At 36.4% G+C, this 26694-nt stretch overlaps 1 protein-coding gene across 7 annotated transcripts in view; it reads left to right on the top strand.

The window, feature by feature from the left end:
- The window catches only part of PAN3 (poly(A) specific ribonuclease subunit PAN3), a 124380-nt gene extending 103157 nt beyond the window's left edge, over window positions 1–21223 (top strand). For 5 of the 7 annotated variants that reach the window (XM_025875122.2, XM_025875123.2, XM_025875129.2 and 2 more), the window contains 8 exons: window positions 357–522; window positions 1621–1711; window positions 6147–6286; window positions 8685–8814; window positions 9273–9337; window positions 15770–15908; window positions 18286–18415; window positions 19738–21223. In XM_025875122.2, the coding sequence (XP_025730907.1) occupies window positions 357–522; window positions 1621–1711; window positions 6147–6286; window positions 8685–8814; window positions 9273–9337; window positions 15770–15908; window positions 18286–18415; window positions 19738–19895 (1019 nt within the window). In that variant the 3' untranslated portion in view covers window positions 19896–21223. Of the gene's footprint in view, window positions 1–356; window positions 523–1620; window positions 1712–6146; window positions 6287–8684; window positions 8815–9272; window positions 9338–15769; window positions 15909–18285 lie in introns of all 7 variants that reach the window. The other 2 variants (XM_025875128.2, XM_025875125.2) reach the window with 1 other exon arrangement.
- Window positions 21224–26694: the final 5471 nt, after the last annotated feature.

Genomic DNA, 26694 nt, shown 5'->3' with positions numbered 1-26694 from the left:
TTATATGTATATATATAAAAAACCTTATATATAAAACGTTATATATATATATGATAAACCTTCTATATAAAAACACCATATATATTGACAAGTTGCAGGGCACCTGAGTGGCTCAGTTGGTTAAGCGTCCACCTTCAGCTCAGGTCATGATCCTGGGGAACTCGGATGGAGCCCCACATAGGGCTCCCTGCTCAGCGGGAAGCCTGCTTCTCCCTCTCACTCTCCCTCTGTGCTCTCTCTCTCTCAAATAAATTTGACAAATTTTGCCATGATACATGAATTTTTTTTGTTAATTTTGGTTTGAATGTTTTAGTCTTTTAGTTCGTTATTTAAAAGAGGTCCTTTTGGCTTTGTAGGTCAACACGATGGACCATTGCCCAGACAGCATGCGGGATTATTGCCAGAGTCTCTTATTTGGGCATATATCGTCCAACTGAGTTCTGCATTGCGTACCATTCACACAGCAGGTTTGGCATGTCGAGTTATGGACCCAACAAAGATTCTGATAACTGGCAAAACAAGGTACTAGCATTTTGAGTTTTGGCTGCTTTGTTGAGCATCTAACCTATGACAGTTTAGTAAACAAAGCATGATGATTTGTTTTAATTCAACCTTTTCATATATTCCATCCAGAACAACTGCTATGACTTTGAGTTCATTTGTAAGTTTAAAAAATGTTGAATTCTTAAAAAAATGCCTGGTTATTAACCAAGAATCTTGTAAGGGTTTGGGAGATACATATAGTTAGGGTTGGGGGGATATAGACATAATACCAATATACCTTTTCTATGTATAACCATGGTTCTCTGATTGGAGCATGAAACAGAATTACCTGGAGGGCTCATTACTAAGCACACTTTACTGGGCTCCACCCCAGACTTCTCATTCAGTAGACCTGAGAATTTACATTTCCAACAAGTTCTTAGGTGATGCTGTTCCTGCTCACTGGGTCCCATGCTTTGAGAACCACTGCTACAAAATTAAGTAACAGCCCTTGACTTCACCAGAGTTTTATTTGAATTGCTTTAATTTTGAGAGTTATCTTGGACAGCATAGCATAAAGAGCTCAAGAGTCTGGTACCTACCTGGTTATCTGGGTTCATCATATCCTAAGTCTGTTAGTTGCTATTTATATGATCCTGAGGAAGTTCTGTACTTTCTGTGTATGCAACAGCCTTGTAAGACAGCCACTATTATTATCTGTTCCACATTTGTAAGATACTTGTCTCATAAGATTATTGAGAGGATTGAATGGTTAATACATGTGAATGGTGCCTAATACATCTTCAGCAAATGTTAGAAAGCTAATTAGTTCTCTTTCATGAATAACTAATAAAGAAGCAGCTTGCTGTGATGAAAAGACCACTGGCCTGGTAGTCAAAGATGTGAGTTATAGTCCTGGCTTTATCAGTTTCTGGCTTCTATAAACTCTTATAGGCCTATCACTTAGTATTTATGAGCCTTAATTTCCAACTCATCTCTAAAATGGTTTTTGATAGAGGTTACATGGGGAGGTTAGACTAGATAATATTCTGAGGTCCTTCCTAATAATATAGGAAATTTAAATTTTTTAAAAAATCTCATTTTAATCATTTTCTTTAAATTCTCTGGTCTTTAAAGGTTGCGAGTAAATTGTGTTGGAGTTTTTGATGTTTTAACATTTGATAACAGTCAGAATAATAATCCATTGGCATTAATGGCTCAATACCAGGTGAGTAAGAATGAACATGGATACTTCCTTAATAACTTAAGGCTTGATTTTCTTTTAAGACAAATTTTATTTATTTTAAAGTGTTTTAGGGGTTTTAAGTCTAGATTTCAATTTATTCTGGGGGCGTGTCTGCCAACTTTGAACACGTATTCTTAATCACCGTGGTGTATGTAGTGTAGAGCCCTTACAAGTGGGAATAGAGAAACTTAATGACAGTGTCAAAGACAAACTGTTCAAATGAAAATGTATTTATGTGATGAGGAAATTTGTACTCAGCATAGATTAAAACAGATTAATTAGTTGAATAAATGATATTAAATGACATTTTCCTTTTTTTCACTTCTTTAATGTGTTAAAATCATAGCTGTTATTTTTACTTTTAGATACTGTCCCACTACCAATCCAAAAATTTTAGAGGTATTTTCGAAGGAAAGTTGTTGTATTGCCATTTTCTAAATAATTTTTTCTTTTGCATACTCACTTCTTGTATATAATCAGAATTTGGTTCTAGTCTAGTCATAATAATAGTGTAAATTTAGGCCCCTCTTATGTTTTTAGCTGTTTATTTCATACCTCTTGATTAATGTAAGGTATAGGAGAATAAGACCCTGTCTCTGCAGGGAACTTTAAGTGTAGTTGCTTTTGCCTTGATGATTCTGTGCAAGTAACGTGGCTCTGTAAAGTAATTATTTCATATTCATTATTGCAGTACTTCACATTTTTTGGAGAACGTACAGGTGCTGTTTTAAGACAATGTTAATTCTTTTTGTGTAAGAAATTTTTGGTGCTTCTGAACATTTATTAACTGTTAGAGGTTTGATGTAAGGCAGAATTTCTTTATTACTGGAGAAACAAGGAGAAAAACACTTTACCTTTCATCACCCTTCTCATTTCGACTTCCTTTGTTTAAATCTTTGAAAGATTTTAGTTTGCTTTATATTATAAGCCAAAATTTCTGAACAAAAAGGAAAAGACAGAATGAGAAGTAGCGTCTAAGTAGTGCCTAGTAATCCAATTCATGTGTAAACCTCTTTTGCTGCAGAACCAGGGACAGTACAGTCCCCAAGACTTAGAGCCACTCATCACATTGAGTCATATGCAGACTTTTCACATCTTCCTTCCCCTCTGCTCCTGCCCAGCCAAACTCAGCGGCAGCCAAGCTGTCCTGGTTGGTAGCACCATCTAGTGGGCACCACACAGAAGAATTTGCCAACCCCCCCCCCCCCCAGCAACAGCTTTCTTCTGCCTAAGGGGATTTGCTCCCTCTCTCTTATCTAGGGTGGTTGTTCTTAGTGACTTTCCTTCTGACCTTCTTACACCTAGTGCCTAACTAATTAGCTCTGGAGATTTCTCTTCCTAATCTCTGTGCTTCTAAAAGTGACTGATTATTGACTGAAATACTAGTGATCTTCATGTATCCAGGAAAATAATATTAAATTTTTGAGGCGAAATTAGACATTATTTAGAACCAGTGCCACCTAACTCTATTGCAAGTATCTGGAAACCTCATGTCCACATTAAAAAATGAAACACCTTACAGTTTTGTTTTTTTACAAGTACAGCCTTACACTCTCATTCTTCTGTATTCTGAGTAGAGTTCTCTAAAAAAAAAAAAATTACTAGTATAAGGCTAGTTTGATTTTGGTTTTCTATGAGTTTAATAGCAGTATTATCCTCCCTTTTTCTTTGTGGGTGTACATTATTTCAGTTATGGTAGTGGTTGTGTAGTTACCTTGAAAAACAACTCTTTTTAAGAAAAAGTAATCCTAGAATTCCAAACAAACAACTCTTAAGTAAGTATTTGGGATGATTGATTGGTAAGTTAGGAACTGCCTTCATTCATAAACTCAGGCTGCTTTCAACCAGTCATCACTTTCCCTTTATTTTCCAGCAGTAAAGGTATCTCAGGTTTTCTTTTTTTTTTCTTTCCCCTTTATTTTTTGGGGGCGGGTGATGTATGTGTGGAAGATTTTTCATATAGCTTATAGTAAGGTAAAGGAGAGAATTAAAGATAGTCCCAGTGGGGGATTGTGATTTTACAGAGAAGAGGGTACATGAGAAAGGAGTGCATTGTTTCTTGTAGTCTATTTTTCATAGTCTGTTTCAGACACGTGAATAGAGACTGACTTTCAGTAAAGTGGACATAAGTAGAGCCATAGATAGAATCAGAGAAAAATCAAGAAATCAAGAATCAGGAAGAAACTGAAAATGACTGGGGGGAAAACCTCCAGAATTCAACAAATGGGGGGAAAAACCAGATGGAGGTAAGAAGCAAAATAACAAATGGAAAATTATTTAGCTGGCAAATAAGGAAAGGAGAGTTACTGAGCTTTTATGATGTTAAACTCAATTAAGCAAAGACTTCATTAACCTCTTAGTTAAAATCATTTCTAATTTAATCTGGATTATGTGACATGTATACTTTATTTCTAAAAGTGGGTATTCCCACCTCGAGTCAGCTTTAGAAAGGTGGTGGGATGTACTCACAATGAAATGTTATTTTACAAACCCATCCAGTCCTTCAGCTGTCTTGGACTTTTGTATTCCTGTCTCATAATAGGGAATACTGGAATGTTCTAGGTGGGAGGTTTAGTTATAGCATCAATTCAGGGTGGAGCTAAACTGAAAATTCTGTTGTTTTAAGGGTTGGGAGAGGCTGTGTGTTGGTACATGCTGTTCAAATACTTGATAACTAATAGCAACCTTCAGGTTGCTTTGCTGAGGATATGGGATTGAAACACAGAAATTCACATTTAGCATTTACATGTACTGATTTCTCTTGACCCACATTTTTGTGGTTTTATTACTGTAACTTGGAATATTTTACTTGACCTTGAGAATGATTGAGGGGAATCCTTTTTGAGTTCATTCATGGCAGTGCCCTCCAGAGAACAGAAATGATGGCAACAGTACTAGTGCTCCCTCCCAGGCCACCTCCACTCCTGCCTTTCTGGGCTCCTAACTCTGTACCACAGATGAAGTTGTAGAAAGTTCTTTGACATGAATCCTTGGCATCTCTTATTCTGATAGATTCAAAGTTGTTTTTCTAATCTGTTTTTCCACTGGTTATAGGATCTCATGTTCAAAGTGTCAGATTCACAAATGCTAGTTTGGGATGGATTTTTGAATTTGGATTTTTTGATGTTATTTTAGTAATGGAGTTTGACATCTTTATACTTTATTATTTGGGTAAAATTAAGGATAGCTGTATAGTGCTAAAGTTTCATTAGTGACTGCCTTTAAATATTCACCTATTTTGTAACTATACCATTTATAAATATTCCATGAAACCAGTGGTTCTCAACCCTGGCTGCGTACCAGAACTCTTATGGAAACTTTGAAAAATACTAATACCTAAATCTTACCCCAGACTGGTAACACCAGAATTGGGGTAAAGGGATGGTCACAGGGTGATTTATTTTTTTTTAAGCTCCTCAGGTGATTTTAATGTATAGCTAGATTTGAAACTCTTTATACTAAACCAGTATTCAGTAAATGTATCCAGTAGTTCAGATCAGATCTCAGATCTTGAAGATCTACAGAAGTTTTCTGTCGAAATTACTTCAGATGATTGTATTTAACTCTGAGCCATTCCATTCTCCTAGACACATAATTATTAATAATTACCTGCCAAGAAGGGCCACTTTAGAGAACCATTCTGTTTCCTAGAGTTATAATAGGTAATAGAGAACTTACCTCAATCCAGCTAGCTGTCTTTTGAAAATTCTTTTAGAAGGAGAGCCTCAGAGTGGTAAATGTTAAAAAATAGATAGATAGATAGGTAGATACCAGGTGGTATCAGAACTCTCAGAGATCTGTTATAATATGAGGAAAAATTGTCTAGTTGGAAACAAGGGTAGACAGGATGTAATTGGGGTGTGCAGCATTTTCGATGTTCTAAAAAACATACTCTGAAATCAGGTAATGGTTATGTTGTGTTCGGAATAATGGAATAACTTTTCTTCAAATAATTCTTCAAACTCCCTCTGTATATTGGGTATAATGGAAAGTGGAAAGGGGGCATATTATAAATTGTAATGATCATAGTAAAGTGAGTATATAGTGACCAGCCTTAAGTTTCTTATAATGAGAATGTCAGCTCTGTATAAATTTTTTAAAAAATTTTAAAGCAGCAATTCTGTAGTTGGCGTGTGAATTGCTCAGAGTTATGTTTCTTGGAGCTACATTCATCAGAATTATCTGGGTGCTTTTAAAAATGTTGGGCCTGGTCACCCAGACCTACTGAATGAGAATCTCTGGTGGAGAGGTTCAGAAATCATCTTCCAGCTCCCAGGTGACTCTGAGCACCAATATTTGAGAACCCTGTGCTGGGAGTCCTACAGCTTTTTTGTAAGGGTGCCGGCTGTAGTGTCGGTCTATTACATTTGTACCTTATAAAAAAAAATTAAAAGTTATATTTATTCTTTCATGTCAGCAAGCAGATCTGATATCATTAGGAAAAGTTGTGTTGGCTTTGGCTTGCAACTCTTTGGCAGGAATTCAGCGAGAGAATTTACAGAAAGCCATGGAACTGGTGACAATCAACTACTCCTCTGACCTGAAGAATCTGATTTTGTAAGTTTAACTATACGATTAACTGTATGTAATGATCATATGAGATGAGACAGCTTTTTCATAGAGGCCTTTTAATAGTGATTCTATTTTAGTTCTTACTATTAAAAATCAGGCAGAACACAGTTAAACAACTTTTAATTTCTTTTTTGTTACGTTTATATTTCTTTGAATAAATTCATATATTAATGTGTTTAGTTATTGATGTTTTAAACATTTGGCCTCTAAAGTTGCATTGGTATCCACTAGCTACATAAACCTTTTAAGTTTAAAATAAAATAAAATAAATTAGTTCTTCAGTTGCACTAGCTGCATTTCAAGAGCTCGAAAGCCACATGTGGCTTCTGGCTAATATACCCATAATCTCAGAAAGTTCTGTTAGATGGTGCTGCTCTAGAGCATGATAGGTAGCTCTCTGAAAGCTGTCATAAATAAACCTCAGACGCAATCCAGTTACAGACTCTGTGGCCAAAACATCCATCCCAGAAAGCATGTTCATCAAGATCCCTTTGCTTCTATTCCAATATCTTCAGACTCTCAAGAAATCCTTGAGTATAGGCTTGAAATGTATTTGACTTAGGAGAAACCCACTGTGGAGTACTGTCACCAGAGAAGGACTTTTCCCTAAGATAGATCTCACATTGGGGAATTCCAGAGGGTGGACAACCATAATTCTTATTCTAAGTTATTCTACAGAACAGATGCTAGGCTATCTCTTGACATTTTTCCTATTCTGTTCTAGAAGCAGTTAGAGCATATTGATCCTTTTCAGTGTCTTAGTTTTCAGCTGTTCCTTCCGATTTTTCTGTGTAGTCTTGGATGATTCAGTTTCTTTTTGGACTAGCCCTGGATATGGAATGGAGGGTTAGAGGATGGGGCTGCCTACCTGTGCTTTGTTACACTGGTGTAAATGTCCTGCTCGTGACAGCACTGGAAACCAGTGGTTGCCCAGTGTTCCTATTAATAATCAGATGATTGTTCTTCCCAAATGGAAATATTTGTTTCATAAATTTTCACAGCAGTGATTCCTAGCCTTAATTTGCAACATCTGGGTGTTTCAAATAATCTCAAGTAGTAATCTCCAAATTTTCTTTTTAAAAAACTTGAGAGTAAAGGATATAAATGTAACAAACTAGCCATATGTTAATAATTGTCGAAACCGGGTGATGGGTAAATGGACCTTCATTATACTGTTCTACTTTTAGAAATGTTTGAAATTTTCCTTAATAAAATGTTTGAAATTTTCCTTAATAAAAAGTAAATTAAAAAGCCATACTTTCATACTAACTAATAACAACTTTATAGAGCACCAAACCATGTATCAGGCACTTTCAAACGATGTGAATGAATTTATTTTCCCAATAACCCTGTAAATTAGCTCCATTTTAGAGATGACAGAACTGAGGCATGGAGAGGTAAAGTAACTTGCCAAAGTCACAAAGCTTGTAATAAGTAGTTAGATATAAATATGTCCGTCATTACAGATAAATAGCTAAGATATAGATTATCCACAGGAGTATTTTATTCAACAAAAGAATGCCTGTTCTGTGCCAGATGCTGAAGGTACTTTGAACAAGATGAACAAAACCCCCAACTTCTGGAGCTTCCACCCTAATGGGGAGGAGGTAACAAATATGTAATCGAATAAGATGTTTGCAGGTAGTCCTATGAAGAAGCTAAGATAGAATTATAAGCAGAGAGTGCAAGGGGGGAGGCTACTTTAATGAGAATGGTTAGGAAATGGCTCACCTGTCAGGATAGGCAGTAACAGGTCATGGTCATCTTTGTATTCTAGCAGGTAGCCTTTCAAAATGTAGTATTTTTCTGCCTCAGTTATAATGGTAGAAGAAACTGAATTGGTCTCTTCTGATATATGTTGTGCATGAAGATTTCTCAGAAATAGATAATATACCATGACAACTGGTAAATGAAGTTGCAGAGCAGAGGGCAGCTTCCTAAAAAGTTGAGCCTTGTTTGATTTATCAAAACTCAAGACCCAGTTTTAGTTTCAGAAATTATTTTGAAGAGCAATGGAAAAATCTCTTCACGTACAACCACCCCCTATTTCACCACTCCAAAAAAGTTTGTAATAATCTCTTCATGTCCCACTATTGTAAGGAAGCGTTTGAGAATGGAAATGATTAAGTGTGACCCTACTCAACTTTCCTTTCTCATTTTCATAATAGCAAAAATGTAGAGAAAGAGACATGTTTCTTCTGTTGGCTCTTAAAATTTTCCAGAGAAATCATTAAGCCTTGAAAGTGAACTTGACTTGCATGAAAAAATGTTTTCAAATTTATGTACACTAATAGGATGGCAGCAGCGATGGCTATGTGCTTGTGGGTTATGTTCTTTAAATTACATGTTTGGCATTCAAGTGATGCTTCTTTATTTTCACCAGGTATTTGTTGACTGACCAAAACAGGATGCGAAGTGTAAATGACATCATGCCCATGATTGGTGCTCGATTTTATACTCAATTGGATGCTGCTCAAATGAGAAATGATGTCATAGAGGAAGACCTTGCAAAGGTAAAGAGTCTAGTTAAAAAGAGATATACACATTTGGCACCTATATGTGTAGGGAGATATAAAACATAGTAATTTCTGTGCTAAATATTCTACATAATTGGCTAAGACCGTTTGCAGATATATTTGTCCAAACTTAATGTTCAGTATTTTAATTTTTTCTATCCTTTGGGCATTTTTTTTTTCATGATTTTGCTACATTCAGTTGACACAGTCTTGATTTTTTTTTCATGTAAGTTACTTTAACCATTCTTAAAAATCGCCAGCTGCATGATCTTCTTGAGTATTACTCTTGAATGAAATGGAAATATTATATTCAAAACTATAATCAAAAGGTGGGGATACTAGGATTTATTGTTTAAAGGTAATATTGGTGTAGGATACCAGTTTTGTAAAATTTTGCTTTTATATTCAGTTAGCTGGAATATTAATACTCTCTTTCTTTTCAAAATGTTTTATAGGAGGTTCAAAATGGAAGACTGTTTAGGCTTCTAGCAAAATTGGGAACAATCAATGAGAGGCCGGAGTAAGGATTTACAGTATTTTACAATATATTTTCAATCAAGGGCGCTAAGAGCAATGAGTATTCCTTATTCTTACTGGCTTTATTTGGAAAAAGAAAAATTCTTATGTGAAGCCATTAGGATGCTGTTTTTCAAGTATAGCTTAGATCTGGTTGTTCTTGGGGATTCCACACACACATACACATACAGAAAAGATACTGCTAGAAATCTCCATTGTGGTTTGTACACGAGGGAACGTTTTATGACTATCAGTATGGCCTCTACCCTGTCTCCTTTTTGAAGCGTGGTCAGTTCAGTTTGCCGTAGTCAGATTAGAGACTTCAGAGAGGTCTAATTGTTGCATGCCCCTTATCTTCTATTAAAGGGCATTATTTATAGCAATCATATCAGTGACACCACCACTTTTACATTATTTGTCATTTAGTTCTGCTTCATTCGTAAGTTAAAATTACCATATGTTCAAGAAAGAAGTAGAGTTGTTGTCTGTACTAAGTAGTAACTGTCAAAGACAGGTGGAGCGATACTCTAGCTGTTGTCACTTTCAGGACATGTTTCAGGAATGTTACCTCGGTTAATAGAAATAGATGATACATAAATATTGCTTGAGGGAGATTTTTTGACCGCAAAATTCATGTTCACTTCCCTTTCTTCAAAGTTAAAAAGAAAAACTCAATTAGTATTTTCTGTGATAATTTTTCTAAAAGAAGAGATGACATTGGGGGAAAAAAAAGCCCAAACTTTTAGCTGTTTTTTCTGGCATTTATTTATTTAAAAATTAGTATGCTTGTAGTATTATTTCTTGATTTTCCCCCCCAGTATTTAACTCAGCTAATGACTTTGTCCTGTGGAAGATGAGACTTTATCTTTCATACCCCTTCCCTTAACCAAACACACACACACACACACACACACACACACACACACACACACACACAGTATTCACATTTTACCGCTTAGCCCATAATTTTGAGTTAAATCTTTATTCAGTGTTGACATTACTGTAACAGGGTCAATGTTGTTCCTAGTTGCACCACATTGTAAACCATGACTATATTTTCTTTCTTTTGTATTTTGTTTTTTGATTTTTGTTTTCCTGGGGTTAATAATTGTCTTATATAGAAAATGAAAAAATATTGACCACCAGTTTATTCCAAACTCGCTGCCAGAGTTATGAAACACCTTTCCATATGGTCAAAAATAGGTAACCTATCAGTTCCTTTTTTTTTCTCCCCCTTAGAGAAATTGCCCCTGGAGCCTCTGTCCTTCTGTTCCTATCTGGGCTGGTTGCGCTTTAAGCCTGCTCACACTCACACTTTAGAACTGGAGCTTCCCTTCACTATTATCCTGGGAATTCTCATTGTCTCTCCCTTTGTGTTGGATACCCTGTTTCTTGCTTTTTTCCCTTGGTTTATTCTTTTGATTTATTGGAACACATCCTCCTGTAGCTTCCTGAGAAAGGTGAGTTTTTTGAGTCTATAAGTCTGAAAATATATTCTGTTTTTACACTTTATTGATAGTATGATTGGGTATAAAATTCTAGATAGTCCTCCGAAAATTCTTTTTATTAACTAAATCTTTTGAATAGATTAATATGAACCAGTTTTTTTTAAAGTAGAAAAGGGTTTGCAGTGAAAAAAAAATCTTTCATACTTGTAACATTCCCAGTCTCTCCACTTTCTCCCATTAATCTTTTATATTCTTCCTGAGTTACAATGATATATTCTTATCTCCCTCCTCCCCCTTTTTAAAATATACAAATTGTAAACCACGCACAGTGTTCTATATGTTGCTTTTTCCTCCTAACTATATTTTGGAAATCTTTTTGTTTAGGTATGTTTGGCGTATACCAAACACTATTCTCAGTAGTTTACAAATATGCCCTAACCTTACTCCTCATAACAACCGTGTGGTGCAGGTACCATTAGTATTCCACTTAACAGAAATACTTGGGCATAAAGAGGTTGAATACTGGGCACCTGGGTGGCTCAGGTGGTTAAACGTCTGCCTTCAGCTCAGGTCATGATCCTGGAGTCCTGGGATCAAGTCCCATGTCGGGCTCCCTGCTCAGCGGGGAGTCTGCTTCTCCCTCTCCCTCTGCCTCTCTTCCCTGCTCCTGCTCTCTCTCACTCTCTCTCAAATAAATAAATAAAATCTTTAAAAAAAAAGAAGAGGTTAAATACCTTTTCCAGGGTTACATCATTAGTGAGTATATGAGCCGGAATTCAAATCCAGACAGTATGGTTCCAGAGTCCGTACTCTTAACCGTAATGCTCTGCTTCCATAATTTATGTAGCTATGTAATAGTCCATTCTGTAGATACACTATAATTTATTTCTCCAGTTCCTTACCAATAGACATTTGAGTTGTTTTCATTTTTTTGCTAGTATAAACAGTGCTTCAGGGACTGAGTTATGCATACTTAATTTTATGTGTGCATAAATATAGGCCCAGTTGTGATTGTTAGATCTGTGGATGTGTGACTGTAAACCCTTACAGAAGGGTTTCCCAGTGTACGATGCATGAGAGTCTTTCACCAACAATACTCTTTCAGCTTGTGGATTTTTGTCAACCTGTTAGATGAGAAATTGAATCTCAGTGCAGTTTTATTTTGTATTAACGCTTATGAGCATGTTTGCTATCATTTTTATGTTTTTGATCCATTTCTGTTCCTTTTTCTGTCCATATCCTTGGCTCATTTTTATTTTCAGTTGAATTATCTGTCTTTTTGATGTATAGGAGCTAGAGAGATTTATCCTTTGTGACTGTTTTCTTTTTAGTTTGTCATTTTTCTTTTGACTCTGCTTAATTTTTTTCCATGCAGACATTTTTATATATAGTCTAATTGATCAAACTTCTTTTATAAAAGCTTTTGGATTTTTGAATCACAATTAGAAAGGCCTTTTCTACTTCCACGATTTTAAAGGAATTATCTCATGGTTTCTTCTAGAGTACTTATGGTTTTATTTTTTTTTCATATTAAATTTTTATGTGTGGAATTTATATAGGGTGTGAGGTATGTATTCAACTCCTCCACCCTTTCCCCTCAGAAGACTACCCAGTGGCCCAAAAGCTATGTGTTGAATAGTCTAGCTTTTCTGCACTGGTTTAAGGCAGCACTTCTTTCACATTACTGACATTTTAAAATCTAGTAGGTGCTAGTTCTTACCTCCATTTAATTGCCTGTTTTTTATTATTTTCCTAAAACTGCTTAATTTTCTGTATAAATTCTAGAATCAGCTTTTTTATTTAAAAAAATCAGTAAACCTGATGGTATTTTTATTGAGAAGATAACATGTTTATTAATAAACTTAAGGAGCATTTGTGTTTATAGATGTTGAGTTTCTTAACCAAGGTAATGGTCTGTCATCATACTTGTTGACACCTACTTTACTGTTCTTAAGTGCTGAAGTTGTTCTTTACGTTGTTGTAGCACACTAAGTTTACTAGGTATTTTTTCTTGTTGCTATTGTAACTGCGAATCCCCCGCCCATTCTTTCTTCTTAGATTGCTTATTATCAGTGCACATAAAAATTACTGATTCCTGTAAATTTTGTACCCTGATATCTTAGTGTTTGGATAGTTTTTCACTAGATTTTCTTGGGTTTCCCATATACATAGTCCTATCTCCACATAATTGTAGTTACATTTCCTCCTTCCTAATTTCTATACTTTTAATTTCGCTGGAGTGTTTGTGTCAGCTAGTATCTCTAGTACATAGTTAAGTAATGGTAATGATAATTGCTGTCAAAATTTGAAGCATTGCTCCATTGTCTTTTAACTTCTGTATTCAAAGCCATTTTCTTTTCAAACCCTTTCCCTTCCCCTGTGCTTTTAGACTCTTTATCAGTGATGTTCAGAAATTCACAGTGATTTATCTTGGTGTGGGGTTTTTTTGATTCATTCTGATGAAGTAACAGGTGGGCAGATTAAAAGGTTAATCTTGGAAACTGATGTCCTTCAGTTCTGAGAAGTTGTCTTCGTTGTTTCTTTGATAATTTCACCCTTTGGATTTCCCGTTGCTCAGATGTTAGACCATGGCAATTGATTTTCTAATATTCTCTTCTGTTTTCTGTATTGTATCTTTTTGTTCTACTTTCTAGGTAATTATCTCAATTTATTTTGTCTAAAAATAAAGATTTTTTTCTAATGTTTTTTAATTTTTAAGTTTCTGCTGTCATATTTTTAATTTTCAAGAACTTTCTGTTCTCTAAATGTCTTACAGCATCTAATTCTTGTTTCTCTGAGACTCTCAATTATAGATTTTTGGTTAGGTTTTGTTTTGTTCTAAGTTCTGTTCTGTTCCCTGCAATATCTCGTAGGAAACAAGAGTTTGTTTCGTTTTGTTTTGTTTCATTCTCCAAAGGATTTCTGATCCTTGGCTATTCATTCATATTAAAAATGATCCTTTTTCAGGGTATCTGGCTGGCTCAGTCGGAAGAGCATGTGACTCTTGATTTTGGGGTTGTAAGTTTGATCCCTACATTGGGTATGGAGATTACTAAAAAATAAATGAATGAACTTTTTTAAAAATGACTTTTTTCATCTAAAAAGCTAACGGGAAGGTCCTTGCAGGGTCAGGGACTGTAGAATGTGTGGTAAAGTAGTGTGATATTTTTATATATAATTTTTGTTTGTTTTTGGTAGATTCTTAAATGTTATAATTTCTCTTGGGCAAGTCCGTATCCAGAAAAAAAATCTTCAACCTTTTGTCTGTAGTATAAACCCATAGTCGAGCTTTGGGTAGCCAAAGTAGCAGGAAAGTGTTGGTTAAATAGTCTTAGCTACTATCTCTTGCTCTTCCTGGCATCCTGAAGGCAGGAGCTTCCTTGTTCACCCTGTCTAGAAAGATTTCTGGTACCCTTTCTGGCAAATTTCTGCAAAGCAGAAGTGGAGGTGGGAATGAGAGAGAGGTTATCTATTTGTTATTTATAGAACTTTTAATCAATTCTGCTGTTTCCAGCTTTAGTCCATACCTGCACTTCGAGTAGTACCAATGATTTCCCTTCCTGGGCTTAACTGGTAGGGCTTGCTTTTGTGGCTTCCCCCTTTTTTTGTTCGCATTTTGTAGCATTAGAGTTCAGTTTTTTTCAAGTCAGCTGATCATATCACTTACCTGTTTTTCACCTTCCAATTTTTCTTCTGTTGTTGCTTCTGGTCACTTTGTTCTTGCATGTTTATTATACCCCTTTTTAGACATTTATTATCAATTTGGTGGGATTTTGAAAGGAAACAGATAAATGGGTGTGTTTAATTAGCATTTTAATTGAAAGTCCCTGGAGTGATCTTTGCGAAACTCATATGATTGTGTTTCAACCATGTGGTAGGCTTTCCATCTTGTTCTTAGAAGACAGACCTGTTTGTTTTTTCCCCAGACCTCGTTTTTTTAACCAAGACTGCATAATCTGATCCCTCCCTTATCTTTGCTTCAGATCTACCTCTTTTTTTTTTTCCTTTTAATTTTCTCCTCCCCTCTCTTGCCTTCTCTCCCTCTTTGTCCTTGTATTTTCTTTTCCCCCTCCTTGCTTTTACTCTCTGTCTCTCCTTTGGCCTCTTTCTTTTCCAACCCCCAACGCCATCCAGCCACTGACCTTTGCTAAGTTTCTGAAGTGCTGCATGCTCTGTTCCTTGCAAATACTGATGCCTCTGGCTAGGGCGTACTTCCTCCAGGAAGCTTCCCTTCCCTTCCCAGATGAATTCATGTTTCTGTTGTGTACCAGTACCTGTTTTCTTAATGGCATTATCTCAATATGCAACTTTCTTTGGTTATTTGAACGTCCTTTTCCTCACTAGACCATAAGTTCCAGAGGTCACTGGAAAGTGACTGATTGTTTTGGCCAGGTGATCGCTGTCACTGTTCTCTAGTTCTTGGCAGCACTCTCACATCCGCTCATGTTGGTAGAAAACCAAAATCTACCCTGTTTTTGTCTTTTAAACATTTCTCTGTTTTATGTTTACCAGTAAAGTTGAGCACATATCTGATCATACCTCTCTACTCTGTATCCTAAAGGTGAGAAGAGGAAAAGAATCTCTTTCAACCTATTTCTGAAGATCTTTAAAGACATTTTCTTTTTCCTCCATTTTATCTAATGGTAGAAGCTTAAATATGAAAGTGATTATAAAATAGGAGTGTATAAGGGATGATTGCCTTTGAGAACTAGAAACTGGTATTCATATACTTTCATGTTGTGTGAAATTATTTTTAAAAATTTAGCAATCTACACATAAAATTTGAAAACAGATTTTTTTTGGCCTCCTTATAACTTTAGGAGGATTAAAAAAATAAATCTCACACTCACACACACACACACACACACACACACCTACTTATCAGAGAAAACAATAAAAAAAAAAAAACTAGTGTGGAGTCTGAAGCATCAACATGGCCATGTGATATATAGTGTGAGTTATTGAGGTAAAATATTACCTTTCCCTAGGTTTCAGAAGGATCCTACCTGGTCGGAGACTGGAGACCGTTATCTTTTGAAACTCTTTAGGGATCATCTTTTCCATCAGGTGACAGAAGCAGGTGCTCCTTGGATTGACCTCAGTCATATCATTTCTTGTCTTAACAAGGTAATTTGTATCTGGATTTTTAAGATCACAATGCCATCTACAGTTTGCAGAGTTGCATCTTCTACAAAGACTAAGAGACTTAGATGTAGATGTATTCTGCTCCAGCCTAGAAGATATTTTATTAATAATTATCAGGTATATCTACTTAATAACAATTTCTAGACTAGGCAGGTTTTTTAACATCTACGTGAATAATTACAGAATTTTTCATTGTGGATCTTTTCATTGTGATAAAATGTCACAAAAGCAATGGGTGGGAAAAACAAAAATAATGTTATATTTAAATCTTTTTTAAAAGTTGAATTCTTTTAAGTCATCGTGAGTCTTGTCCTACATGTTATCTGTTCATTTACTGTTAACTGTGGGCATAGTAATCCAGTGTTAGAATAGTAAAAGCACAGTAGGCCCAGTGCTCTAAATGGAGAATTAGGTGAGTAGATGAACTTAGGTAGATGGAGATGTATCAGTTCATTTGAGAGGTGAGCTTTGTGTTTTTGAAAGGGCTAGGAGAGAGACAGTTTACAAAGGAAGGAAGGAATGCATTTTCCTTATGAATTACTTGGAGTCACAGAGTGTAGAAGGGGTCTGCAGAAGTAAATCCTAGTCTTTGTATAGGTTTATATCTAAATCTCAGGGGTCGGCAGACTGTGGCCTGACAGCCCGTTTTTGTAGAGCCCACAACCTGAGAATAGTATTGACATTTTTAGAAGATTGTAAAAACAAAAAAACAAAAGCAAAACTAAGAAGAATATGTGACAGAGACTGCATGGCCCTGAAATTTAAGGCATTTACTATCTGGCCATCTTTATGGAAACTATTTGCTGACCCCTGGTCTAAACTGCCCCTAAATTACAAGTACTAGAGGAAATACCCTACCATGGCATAGGATGTAGAGCTGGTAATGCACAGTGTGCTAACTCCTCAGGGAAAACATGGTTTTTGTTTTTAGGCACTACTTTGCCTTGCTTGAACTTCCTTAAAACTCTTTAAAAAGAGTATTGTCAATAATCTACATTAAGACAGAACAAGCTGTGTATACCATTGAATTCATCCAGTGTGATTTATGTATTTATTTGCTCTTTTCCTTAAGGGGAAGACATTTTTCTTGAAAGTAATGAGTGGAGAACAATTCTACTGGATTTTAGAAAATAGCATACATAGTATCAAAGCGCCAGTAATTAAAATATGTAGCACTGGTGTAAACACTGGCAGGCAGATCCTGTGAAATTAAGCCATGGACAGATACCTTAAGTGAAGATTTTTTAAGACTATTAGGATAATTGGCAACTTGAAGAAAATTCTATTTCATTTCATAAAATAGGTAGTAGTAAATAAAATTTATCCCAAACCTGAAAGTATGGTAATTTTCTAAGTCTGGAAAGAGTGTAATAAATTAAAAGGGATGGATGGCTATCTTGATGATATAAAAATTAAAATCTTACATAGCATATTTTGGTGGAAATTATGACAAATTAACTGGTAAAATGATTTGAAAGTTTGAGCCTTCAGAATTAGTAAATTTTAAACATTTTAATGAATTAATTAATGAAAAAGGAAGGAAAAGTGTACATCGAAAGCTAACCAAAAAAAGTGAAAACCTTAACAAGGTAAGTTACTCAATGGACTAAGGATTACTGTATATGCTTTATAAAGACCTCATTAAAATATTACTACCAAATCTTGACTGATGAGTGGGTGAAGATCATAAACTGGCATTCATACAGTGGAAATAACACAAGTAAATGTAGGAAAACATTGGTAACATTCATCAGAACATGTAAATAAAAATAGCAAGGCATGCACTTGACACGGAGTTGCTTGTAAATTGGTACAACTCATAAATCAGTGGTTCTGATACCCTTTGGAAAACAGTTTAGCTATATGTATTAAGCTATAAAATTATTTGTACTTTTTGATTCAGTATTTTTAAGTATTTCTCCTAAGGAAGTAATTCAGCAGAAGAAAAAAAAAATTAAGTAGATGAATATGTTCATGCTCTATAATTTGTGATACAAAAAAACCAGAAGATACTGGGTCTCCTGGTGGCTTAGTCGGTATAGCGTGGGACTCTTGATCTCGGGGGTCGTGAGTTTAAGCCCCACGTTGGGTGTAGAGCTTAATTTTAAAAAAAAAAAAAAAAAAGGAAGATATTGGAATAATGAAATGATGGAATATAATGCAAACAAGTATTAAGCATGAAAGATAGGTGAAAACATCCAAGTTGAAAAGTGTGCATACTGATTAGTGACGTAAAATGCTTATGTATATCTAGAAGGGAATATGACAGAAATTTTTAAAATATTAATCATTGTTGCAAAAGTTGTGCTAAAATAGATAAAGTGGATTATGAACTTCCCATTTTGTGTCTCTGTTTCAGTTAGATGCTGGTGTGCCAGAAAAAATAAGCCTCATTTCCAGAGATGAGAAGAGTGTGCTTGTGGTGACTTACAGTGACTTAAAGCGCTGCTTCGAAAACACTTTCCAAGAACTGATTGCAGCTGCAAATGGTCAGTTGTAGTATTTGCTGAAAAAGCACGCAGGACATGGCTGAGGACCTTAACCGATAGCAAATTGCACTACAGCTGAACTGTTCTCATCCTCTCATTTCACATTTGGGAAACAAACAGGAGATGAGCAAAGCTGCTTGCACTTCAGTCAGGTACACTGTTACTTGAAAGGAAGAATGTTTCACCTATCCTAGAGCTGTGGCTGCCATTGGGGCCATTATCTGTGAAGAATTTATTTTAGATTAAGGAGCACCATTAGGTGAATGGTGTTCCCGCTTTTGTTTTTTTCCACTTGTATATGCACTAATTTTAATTTTTTAAAGACTTTTTTCTGATCTTTGAACTTTTGCCACATTGTATACTTATTAAGGGAAACTATTTGCAAGGACATTTTTGGGAAACAATGCTGGGCAGCATTTTTGTCACTGAGGGTTGCAAAATTTTCTCTTTTGGGGATTGGTTGCCCTGAATAACCTAATGGACCAGGTAAATAATTTCACAGAAGTACAGTGTAGTGTATAATTCTTGTAAGCGTATTGTATGCAAGCTCTGTATGCCACCCACACTGTTAGTTCAAATGGAGATTTTTGGGGGTTTTTTTGTTTTGTTTTTAAGAACACACAAAGAGAGATCAGTGAATTGTTGGATCTGAGTTCCCCCATCAGTAGATGTAATAAATCCTTTCTGAGTGAGGATTGGATAAACAGGAACTTAAGGAGCACATAGAGCTCTTTGCTCCAAATTCAACCAGAGTTTTTTTAAAAAGGTGTTTCCCTGCTTATCAGATATATTTACATTTATGCAATTTTTTTTAATAGAAAAAGAAATTCTGATAAAGGCCTGAAGTTCAGGAGTATATTGCTTTAGATTCTTTCCAGTTCGCTTTTTTGTATAAAGTTCTGTTCTTTGAACCACAGCTTTATTATGGTACTTTACACTGGATACAGACACAGAGACACTGTTCAGAGGATGAACTAAACACAGCAGTGGTCTGGCATCAAGAGCTTTCTGAAGTTTTACAGCCTGAATCTGGAGGGATAACAATCTGCTGTGCCTTTGCAGTCACTGCTTAGCCCAAAGTAATAGTACTTTTGATAATAACTTCACTATGTGGGATATTCCTGAATAAGTTAATCTCAAAAGTTTGGAATTTTCCTCCTCTTAACTTTCTTAATATTTGGACGTGCAGTTGTCGCCAAACTTGGGTATTCATGGAATTTCTAGTTAATGAAATACCTATACTTTGATACGGAAGACTGCCAAATACATAGGAATTTTCTTTCACAAAAAAACAGTAATGAAGACTCTATCTCCTTTCCCAGCACTGAATGTTTTACTAGCACTGGGTGCTCACCATGCAACTATGAAGAAAATGTGGAAACTCAAAAGGTCAGGAAAGACTTCCAAGCACTTGCAACTGATGTTACGGTCTTCAATTTTAATAATTACACATATTTGTAGTTTTCAGAGAAGTTTTTAATATTTCTCTGTCCACTTTTTATAAGCTTTAAAATGATTTTCTCTGCCTTGAGATTTGCATCAAGAAAAAAACACCTCTTCTCACCTGAAAGCATTGAAGACTAAAGACACGCTTTACACATTTTAACAGGTGTGTTTGAGTCCACGTTTGGTAGCATCAGTTGTTGAGTTAAAAAGAAAATCAATTATTGCATTTGATCTGGATGGATTTTAAAAGAACATAATGTTCAATATTCAAAGGATAATTAACATTTGCCACCATAATGTTCTTTTTTATGTAAAAGGAACAAGAACTTGGAGACATTAACATGCAAAAGTCTTTTATCATTAGCTCATGTATTTGAGGAAGAGCAGCTGTCTTTTTATATGTTTTTTGACAAATCATATTGTAATTCTTTTGTACAAAAAAGAACTACTTGTATTCTAGAAGAAATATGAAATGCTTAATTTATAAGCGGGCTGGAGATTTTTTCCAATATTGTTTTCTTTGAAAATGAAAGGGGATCATCTATTTTAGTTTTGGGGCCTGGGAACTTTTTGAAAATTTAATTTGTGGACCAATGTTTTGTGAAAGTTAAGGAAGGGCAGGGGTAAAATAGGGCTTGAATTTCTCATCCTGTATAGACCAGCAAACTTCCCTCTGCAAGGCAGGTTCAAATCACAAACCCAAGAATGTTTGCATCCTAAGTGCTAGTTTGCTTCAGCCCCTAGTAACCTCAGGACTTGGTTTGAATATAAAGGTAGACAGCTGATATGTTTTCATGAGTAAATATTGTCGGCCAGAAACAGTTGGTGTCAGGTAATACGTATTTTTTTTAAGCCTTGTTTTATATTTATTTTTCATTTAGTTTTTATTGGGAATGGTTTTCAGTAGAACTCTTAGTTCTGCTTAGGTGTTTTTTGGGGGATCCCTCTTTTCCATAGTGTAATTCCATTTAAGAGGTTGTCTAAAAGTTAGTCTTTTTAAGTCATAGGAAGATTTTAATATCTGAGAGTAGTCAAATTAAGGATATAAACTTCCCATACCTTCTGTCATGACAGATCAAAGCACAGAAAGGACAACCCTTGAAATCATGTAACGTTGGTCATTTCAATTTTTTGTACCTATTTTAAATTCTGTTAGTGTATTTACTTCATTGTAAATATTTTTGAGGGTACCTTTGTATTTTGCTTTTGACCTTGGTTCTGTGGTTTGGATGTCAACAACTTCCCTAAAAGCACCAGTATGTTAAGTTCTGATGTCATGATCCCAATATGGGTTATTCATCTTTAATCCTGTTTTCAGTCTCTATGTGTACAGCCGTATTTTTAATAAAGAATTACAGAGAAGTTTGTTGTTTTTTTGGTACCAGTTTATTTAACAAGATGATGTTTGCCTTATGATCGGGATTTAAAGACTGAATACTTCCTGTGTGTTTGGAGAAATTGGTGGCATGTTTATTCATTAATTTACCAGATATCTGTGAAATGCCTACTTGGATCTATTCTAGGTACTAAAAATGTAGATGTGAGTACTTGTTATTTATAAAGTGCATAGTTATACTCACACACTTCTATATAATACATGGCTTTTACAGTGTAGTTTAGGAAAGAAGACTTACTTATGTGAAAGGATAGGGAATGATATATGCCTAGCCTTTGATTCAGTACTTCATTAATTTACTATATAGGTGAAGGGTGCCCCTCCCCCAAGTCTTCCAGAAACATTATTCAGAATATAAGAATAGAGTTCAAAAATGGCAAAAATGTTAACATTTGTTGAATCTGAGTACCTAGTGTTTATTTCCTGTACATTTGAAAAGTTGGAAAAAAAATACAGAATAGAGAGTGATAAGGGACTTGAGGCCTAGGTGAAGGGTAACGAGTAAAAGAGGAAGGATGGATTATTTTCAGCTGAAGGAACTGGTGAGTTGCTTTTAGAAATTCAGAGGAGAGAGAGAGAATAAGTGTAGAAGGATCTTGTGGAAAAAAAAAAAAATCCATGAATTTGATGGCAGATCAAAATGACCGTTGTAGACTCATGGGGAAGACTAGTCCACCTAGAATAGAGGGTGTGTTGGGGGTTTTAAATCTTTTAGATTTAAATTTCATAAGAGAAACCACTAAAAATACTGTTCAAGCTAGGCCAGTGTGACATCTCATACACTCTGGTGAATGGACATACACCATGGCTTTATTACTTTCTTCTGCTGTGCTCTGAATGGTCAAAGACAGGCGTTTTCCCTTCACCTTCAGCAATTGCACAATGATATCTGTAAAATATCCTTCTGTATAAGTGTGGGGGAAGGGGTGCGGTGGAGAAAGATTTATTTATTTATTTTAAAAAAGACTTCTTTATTTTTAGAGAGAAAAAGAGCATGAATGGGAGGGGCATAGAAAGGGAGAGAGAATCCCAAGCCGACTCCACATTGAGCACTGAGCACAGAGCCTGACTCAGGGCTTGATCTCATGAGCCTGAGATCATAGCCTGAACTGAAACCAGGAATTGGATGCTTAACTGACTGCACCACCCAGTCACCCCAGTGAAGAAAGACTTTTAAAACACAAGTCCTTAACATTTATTAAAAACAGTCTGTATGATGGTTAAGAAACCAGCTTGCTAGAACAAGACTACCTGAGTTCAAAAACTGGCTCTACCACTTAGAGCTCTGTGATCTTGAGAAACGATTTACCCACAGTTGAATGAATTGAGATTCACTCATTAAATATTTATTGAATGCCTATTAAATGTCAGGCATTGCTCTAGAGGAACCAACAGAACAACTCTGACCACAACAGACAAATATTTCTGCTCTTACAGAGTTTCCACTCTAGCAGGAAGAAGACAAAGTACATAGTACATTAAGAGGTAATAATGGCTATGGAAAGAAAGTAAAGTAGGATAAAGGACGTGGGTGGAGTCGCCATATTTAGCACATAAAAATAACACAAAGTTGAATTTGAATTTCAGATAAACAATGGATAATTTCTTTTTTTTTAAGATTTTATTTATTTGAGAGAGAATGAGAGCACGAGAGGGAAGAGGGTCAGAGGGAGAAGCAGACTCCCTGCTGAGCAGGGAGCCTGATGCGGGACTCGATCCCGGGACTCCAGGATCATGACCTGAGCCGAAGGCAGTTGCTTAACCAACTGAGCCACCCAGGCGCCCTGGATAATTTCTTTTTTAGCATAAGTATGTCTCAGGTATTGCATGGGACATACTTGTCTTAAAAAATTAATTTGTTTATGTGAAATTCAAATTTGGTTATCCCTGTGTTTCATCTTGCAACTCGAGATGTGGGGAATATGGTGGTGGTGGTAGAATTTCAAATGGGATGATCTGGGTACCAGCCCTCACTGAGAAGGTGATATTCAAGCAAGGACTTGAGGTAATGGAGCCAGCCATGCAGATACCTGAGGGAGAAGAATTCCACGTCGGAATGTGCCAGGAGTATATGAGGAATGGCAAAGGGGCCTGTGTGGCTATAAAAGAAGTGAAGTCAGGTAATGGGGAAGGAGGGTAGTGTTCTGTAGACCATTTTAGGACCATTTTGGCTTTTACTCCCATTGAAAGGAGAAGCTGCAGGAAGATTTTGAGTGGAAGAAAAACCTGATAATAATTAAAAAGGATCTCTTTGGTTACTAGTTAGGAAGTTCTTGCAATATTTTGAGCAAAAGATGAGAGGAATTTGGACACAGGTGATAGTGGCGTGAAGTGATTAGATTCTGAATGTGTTTTAAAATTAGAGCCAAAAAGGACGTCCTAATTATTGGATATGGAGTGAGAAAAGTCAAAATCACTGTTAAGATTTTGACCTGATGCTGACAGGAAGGAGGATTCTACTGAATTGAAAGAGATTGTTTTAGAAACAAAGGTTTTTTTTGGAGGGTGGGCAAGGATGGGGAAGTGAGGAAAGACAAATGGGAGTTTGGTCTGGGACCTGTTACATCTCAGGTGTTCAGTACTCATTTGTTTTGGTTACTTATTTTGTAATGAATGACTCCAAACTTAATGGCCTAAAACACCATTTTATTCTCAGGAATTCTGTGGGTTAGGAATTTGGGACAGGGCACAGCTGGGATGGCTTTATCTCTATTCCATTATGTTTGGGGCCTCTGCTGGGAAAATTCCAGTGGCTGGGGGCTGAAATCATCTGGTCTGACACTGGGACTGAATGACTTGAAAGCTGGGCTCAGCTGGGGACCGTCAGTGGAAGCACCTACACGTGACCCCACCCTGTGGTCCAGTCTTCTGCAATCATGACGACTGGATCTCTAGTTTGAGCTTCTGGAGCATGAGTGTACCAGGGGACTCGGGTGGAAAGGGCATGATCTTTTCTGACCTGGCCTCAGACTCATGCAGTGTCACTTCTGCCACAGTCTGTTGATTACAATTGAGTCACAAAGGCATCTCTGATTCTAGGGGAGAGTAATGTGATGGGGAAGTGGCAAGGGCACGTTGCCAAAGGTCGTGTGGGATGGGAGATGTTATTGCCACTATTTTTGGAAAATACAGTCTGCCACCGCATCAAGAGATGTCATTTTAACACATACGCATGTGAGTTTGGAGTCTGGGGGAGAGATCTGGTCTGTGTGTGTAATTTGCAAGTCATTATATAGATGTCTTTTAAAGCCCTGAGATTGGTTGAGATCATGAAGGGAGTTAGTATAGACGGAGAGGAGAAATAAGTCCAAGGGCCCGAGCCCTAGGGTAACTGGAACAATGTTCAAATGTCTGAGACAAGAGAAAACTAGTTAGAGGGACAGAAATGACCCGTGAAGTAGGAAGAAAAATGTGCGATGTCCTGGAATGAAGGTTAAAATGGATATTTTCAGGAATAAGGGTCAAGTTGTTGAGTCAAGAAAGATTAAGATTGAGACTGAAAATTGGCCGTTGGGTTTAGCAATTTGCAGGTAACCGATAACCTTACCAAGAGCGGTGTCCATGAGTGTGGCAGAGAAGGCTAGGTTTGAGCGGGTTTAAGAGTAGTACTTGGGGGTAGGGATCGGAAACAGAGACTAACCACCTCAAGGAATTTTCCTGTAAAGAGGAGTAAAGAAATGTATTGGTAATGAGGGGAAAGGAAGAGTGGAGGGTTTTTTTTTGTTTTGTAACATGGGAGAGTGAATAGCATGTTTGTCTGATCTAGTGGGAAAGGCACCAGTTGATGGCGGTGAGGGAGTGCTGAATTTCTGGAGCTGTGTCCCTGAGGATAGGAAGGTGTCCAGCTGTGTCAGGACATGTTTTGAACTGGCCATCCAGAAGAGAAGGCTGACTGTGTGAGTACAGGTGCTGGCAGGTTGGGTAGATGTGAGGGTGAGATTTTGAAGTTCTCTTGATTACTTAAATCTTCCCCTTGATGTGGGTACAACTAATGGTACCAGTTACATTGGATTGCTTTGAAAATTGAATGAATTTATTCTTCTAAAGCACTTAGAATAGTTGCTGGCCCATGAAGTTAATCTATTTTTGTCTGAGATTAAGCCCTTACTCTTTTTTAAATGGGCCTTCTCTGAAAAGTTGTGATATTAAATGGTTTCTTTCTTTTAATAATCTTTTATTGAATAATAATACGCACATACACACAAGTTTGCAAATAAGTGTATAGCTCTGTTAGTTATCACAAAGTGAACACACCTAGGTACCACACCCAGACCAAGAAATAGAACATTTGTGGCATCTAATTGTTTTTGTTTTGTTTTGTTTAAATATCCTTAGTTCAAAAAAATAGAAGGCTAGTCATCCCTGTGTTGGGATCCAGGATATTTTTATAAAATTTACTGGCCTGTGAAACCCAAAAGTCTGGTAAATGTTTAGCACTGAGGAGTCCAGTAAACCTTACTGGGCCATCCTTCTGCTGGAAGAAAGAAACAAAACAAAACAAACCCACAACAATTCCCAAATGTCCTATAAGTTTCCAGAGTCATGAGAAAATTTCTAAACTATGATGTGACACCAATTCCTTGAGCATTCTTCAAATCATGTGCTTCAATGAGTGACTTTACTCTTATGTTATGAAAATGAACACTATTTTTAAAGGATTTCAGATTCATGAAGATAAAACTGCCTCGTGTCCTCTTCAGTTAACCACATATTTACTGAGATGAGTCACTTTTCCTCATTCTTGCCTCTGTCCCAAAGAGAGTAGGCCTGGTTTCCCTTACAACATGTCTCCATCTAGTTTCCTCATGATGTTTTCAGGAAGGTGATGGTATGACCACTTTCCAAAACAACGTGTTGGTCACTTATGTCTATTAGCGATGATCTGGATTATTTCTCTTTTTAGGATGCAATCCGCCAAAACACAAATGAAAGATATTTGGCTGGTGGACTTTTCTTAGGGAAGCTCTTGTGTCTTAGGCTTTTGTCTAATTATGTATGGTTTCCTGCACACCACCTCTAATACACACACAAACGCACACACACATCCTGTAATTAAGTTAATCATTTCTTAGCTGACAATTAGCGTTTGGGAAAACCCACCTCTTTTTTAATTGAGGGCACTTCCATTTGCAGCCAGCACTTGCACTCAACTCAGTCTGTACATTTTACTTCTGATTGTGTTCATTTTAGTGTTTCGTTTTCTGGGCGATGTGCCTTGTATGAGTTTGGTTTTGATTTACTGATGCTTTACAGCAGCCATCTTGTGGCATGGAGAGAAAGCTCTTCGCCCCTCTCTAAAGAGTGCTTGCTTGATTTTTCTTATGCTGTGTTTCGTAATTGGTACTTAATGAAATCCCTCTGAACACCAGTCCTCCACCCCCAAGGAAACCCAGGACCCCTTTTTTCACGTATAAGCAAATTGGAGAAAATATGTAGA

Source organism: Callorhinus ursinus, unplaced genomic scaffold, assembly GCF_003265705.2.
Source record: "Callorhinus ursinus isolate GAN/ISIS: 27379988/994484 unplaced genomic scaffold, GSC_fseal_2.0 scaffold7, whole genome shotgun sequence".
Taxonomy (NCBI): domain Eukaryota; kingdom Metazoa; phylum Chordata; class Mammalia; order Carnivora; family Otariidae; genus Callorhinus; species Callorhinus ursinus.
Note: the sequence above shows the minus strand (reverse complement) of the source record. Positions and strands in the feature narration are given on the sequence as shown.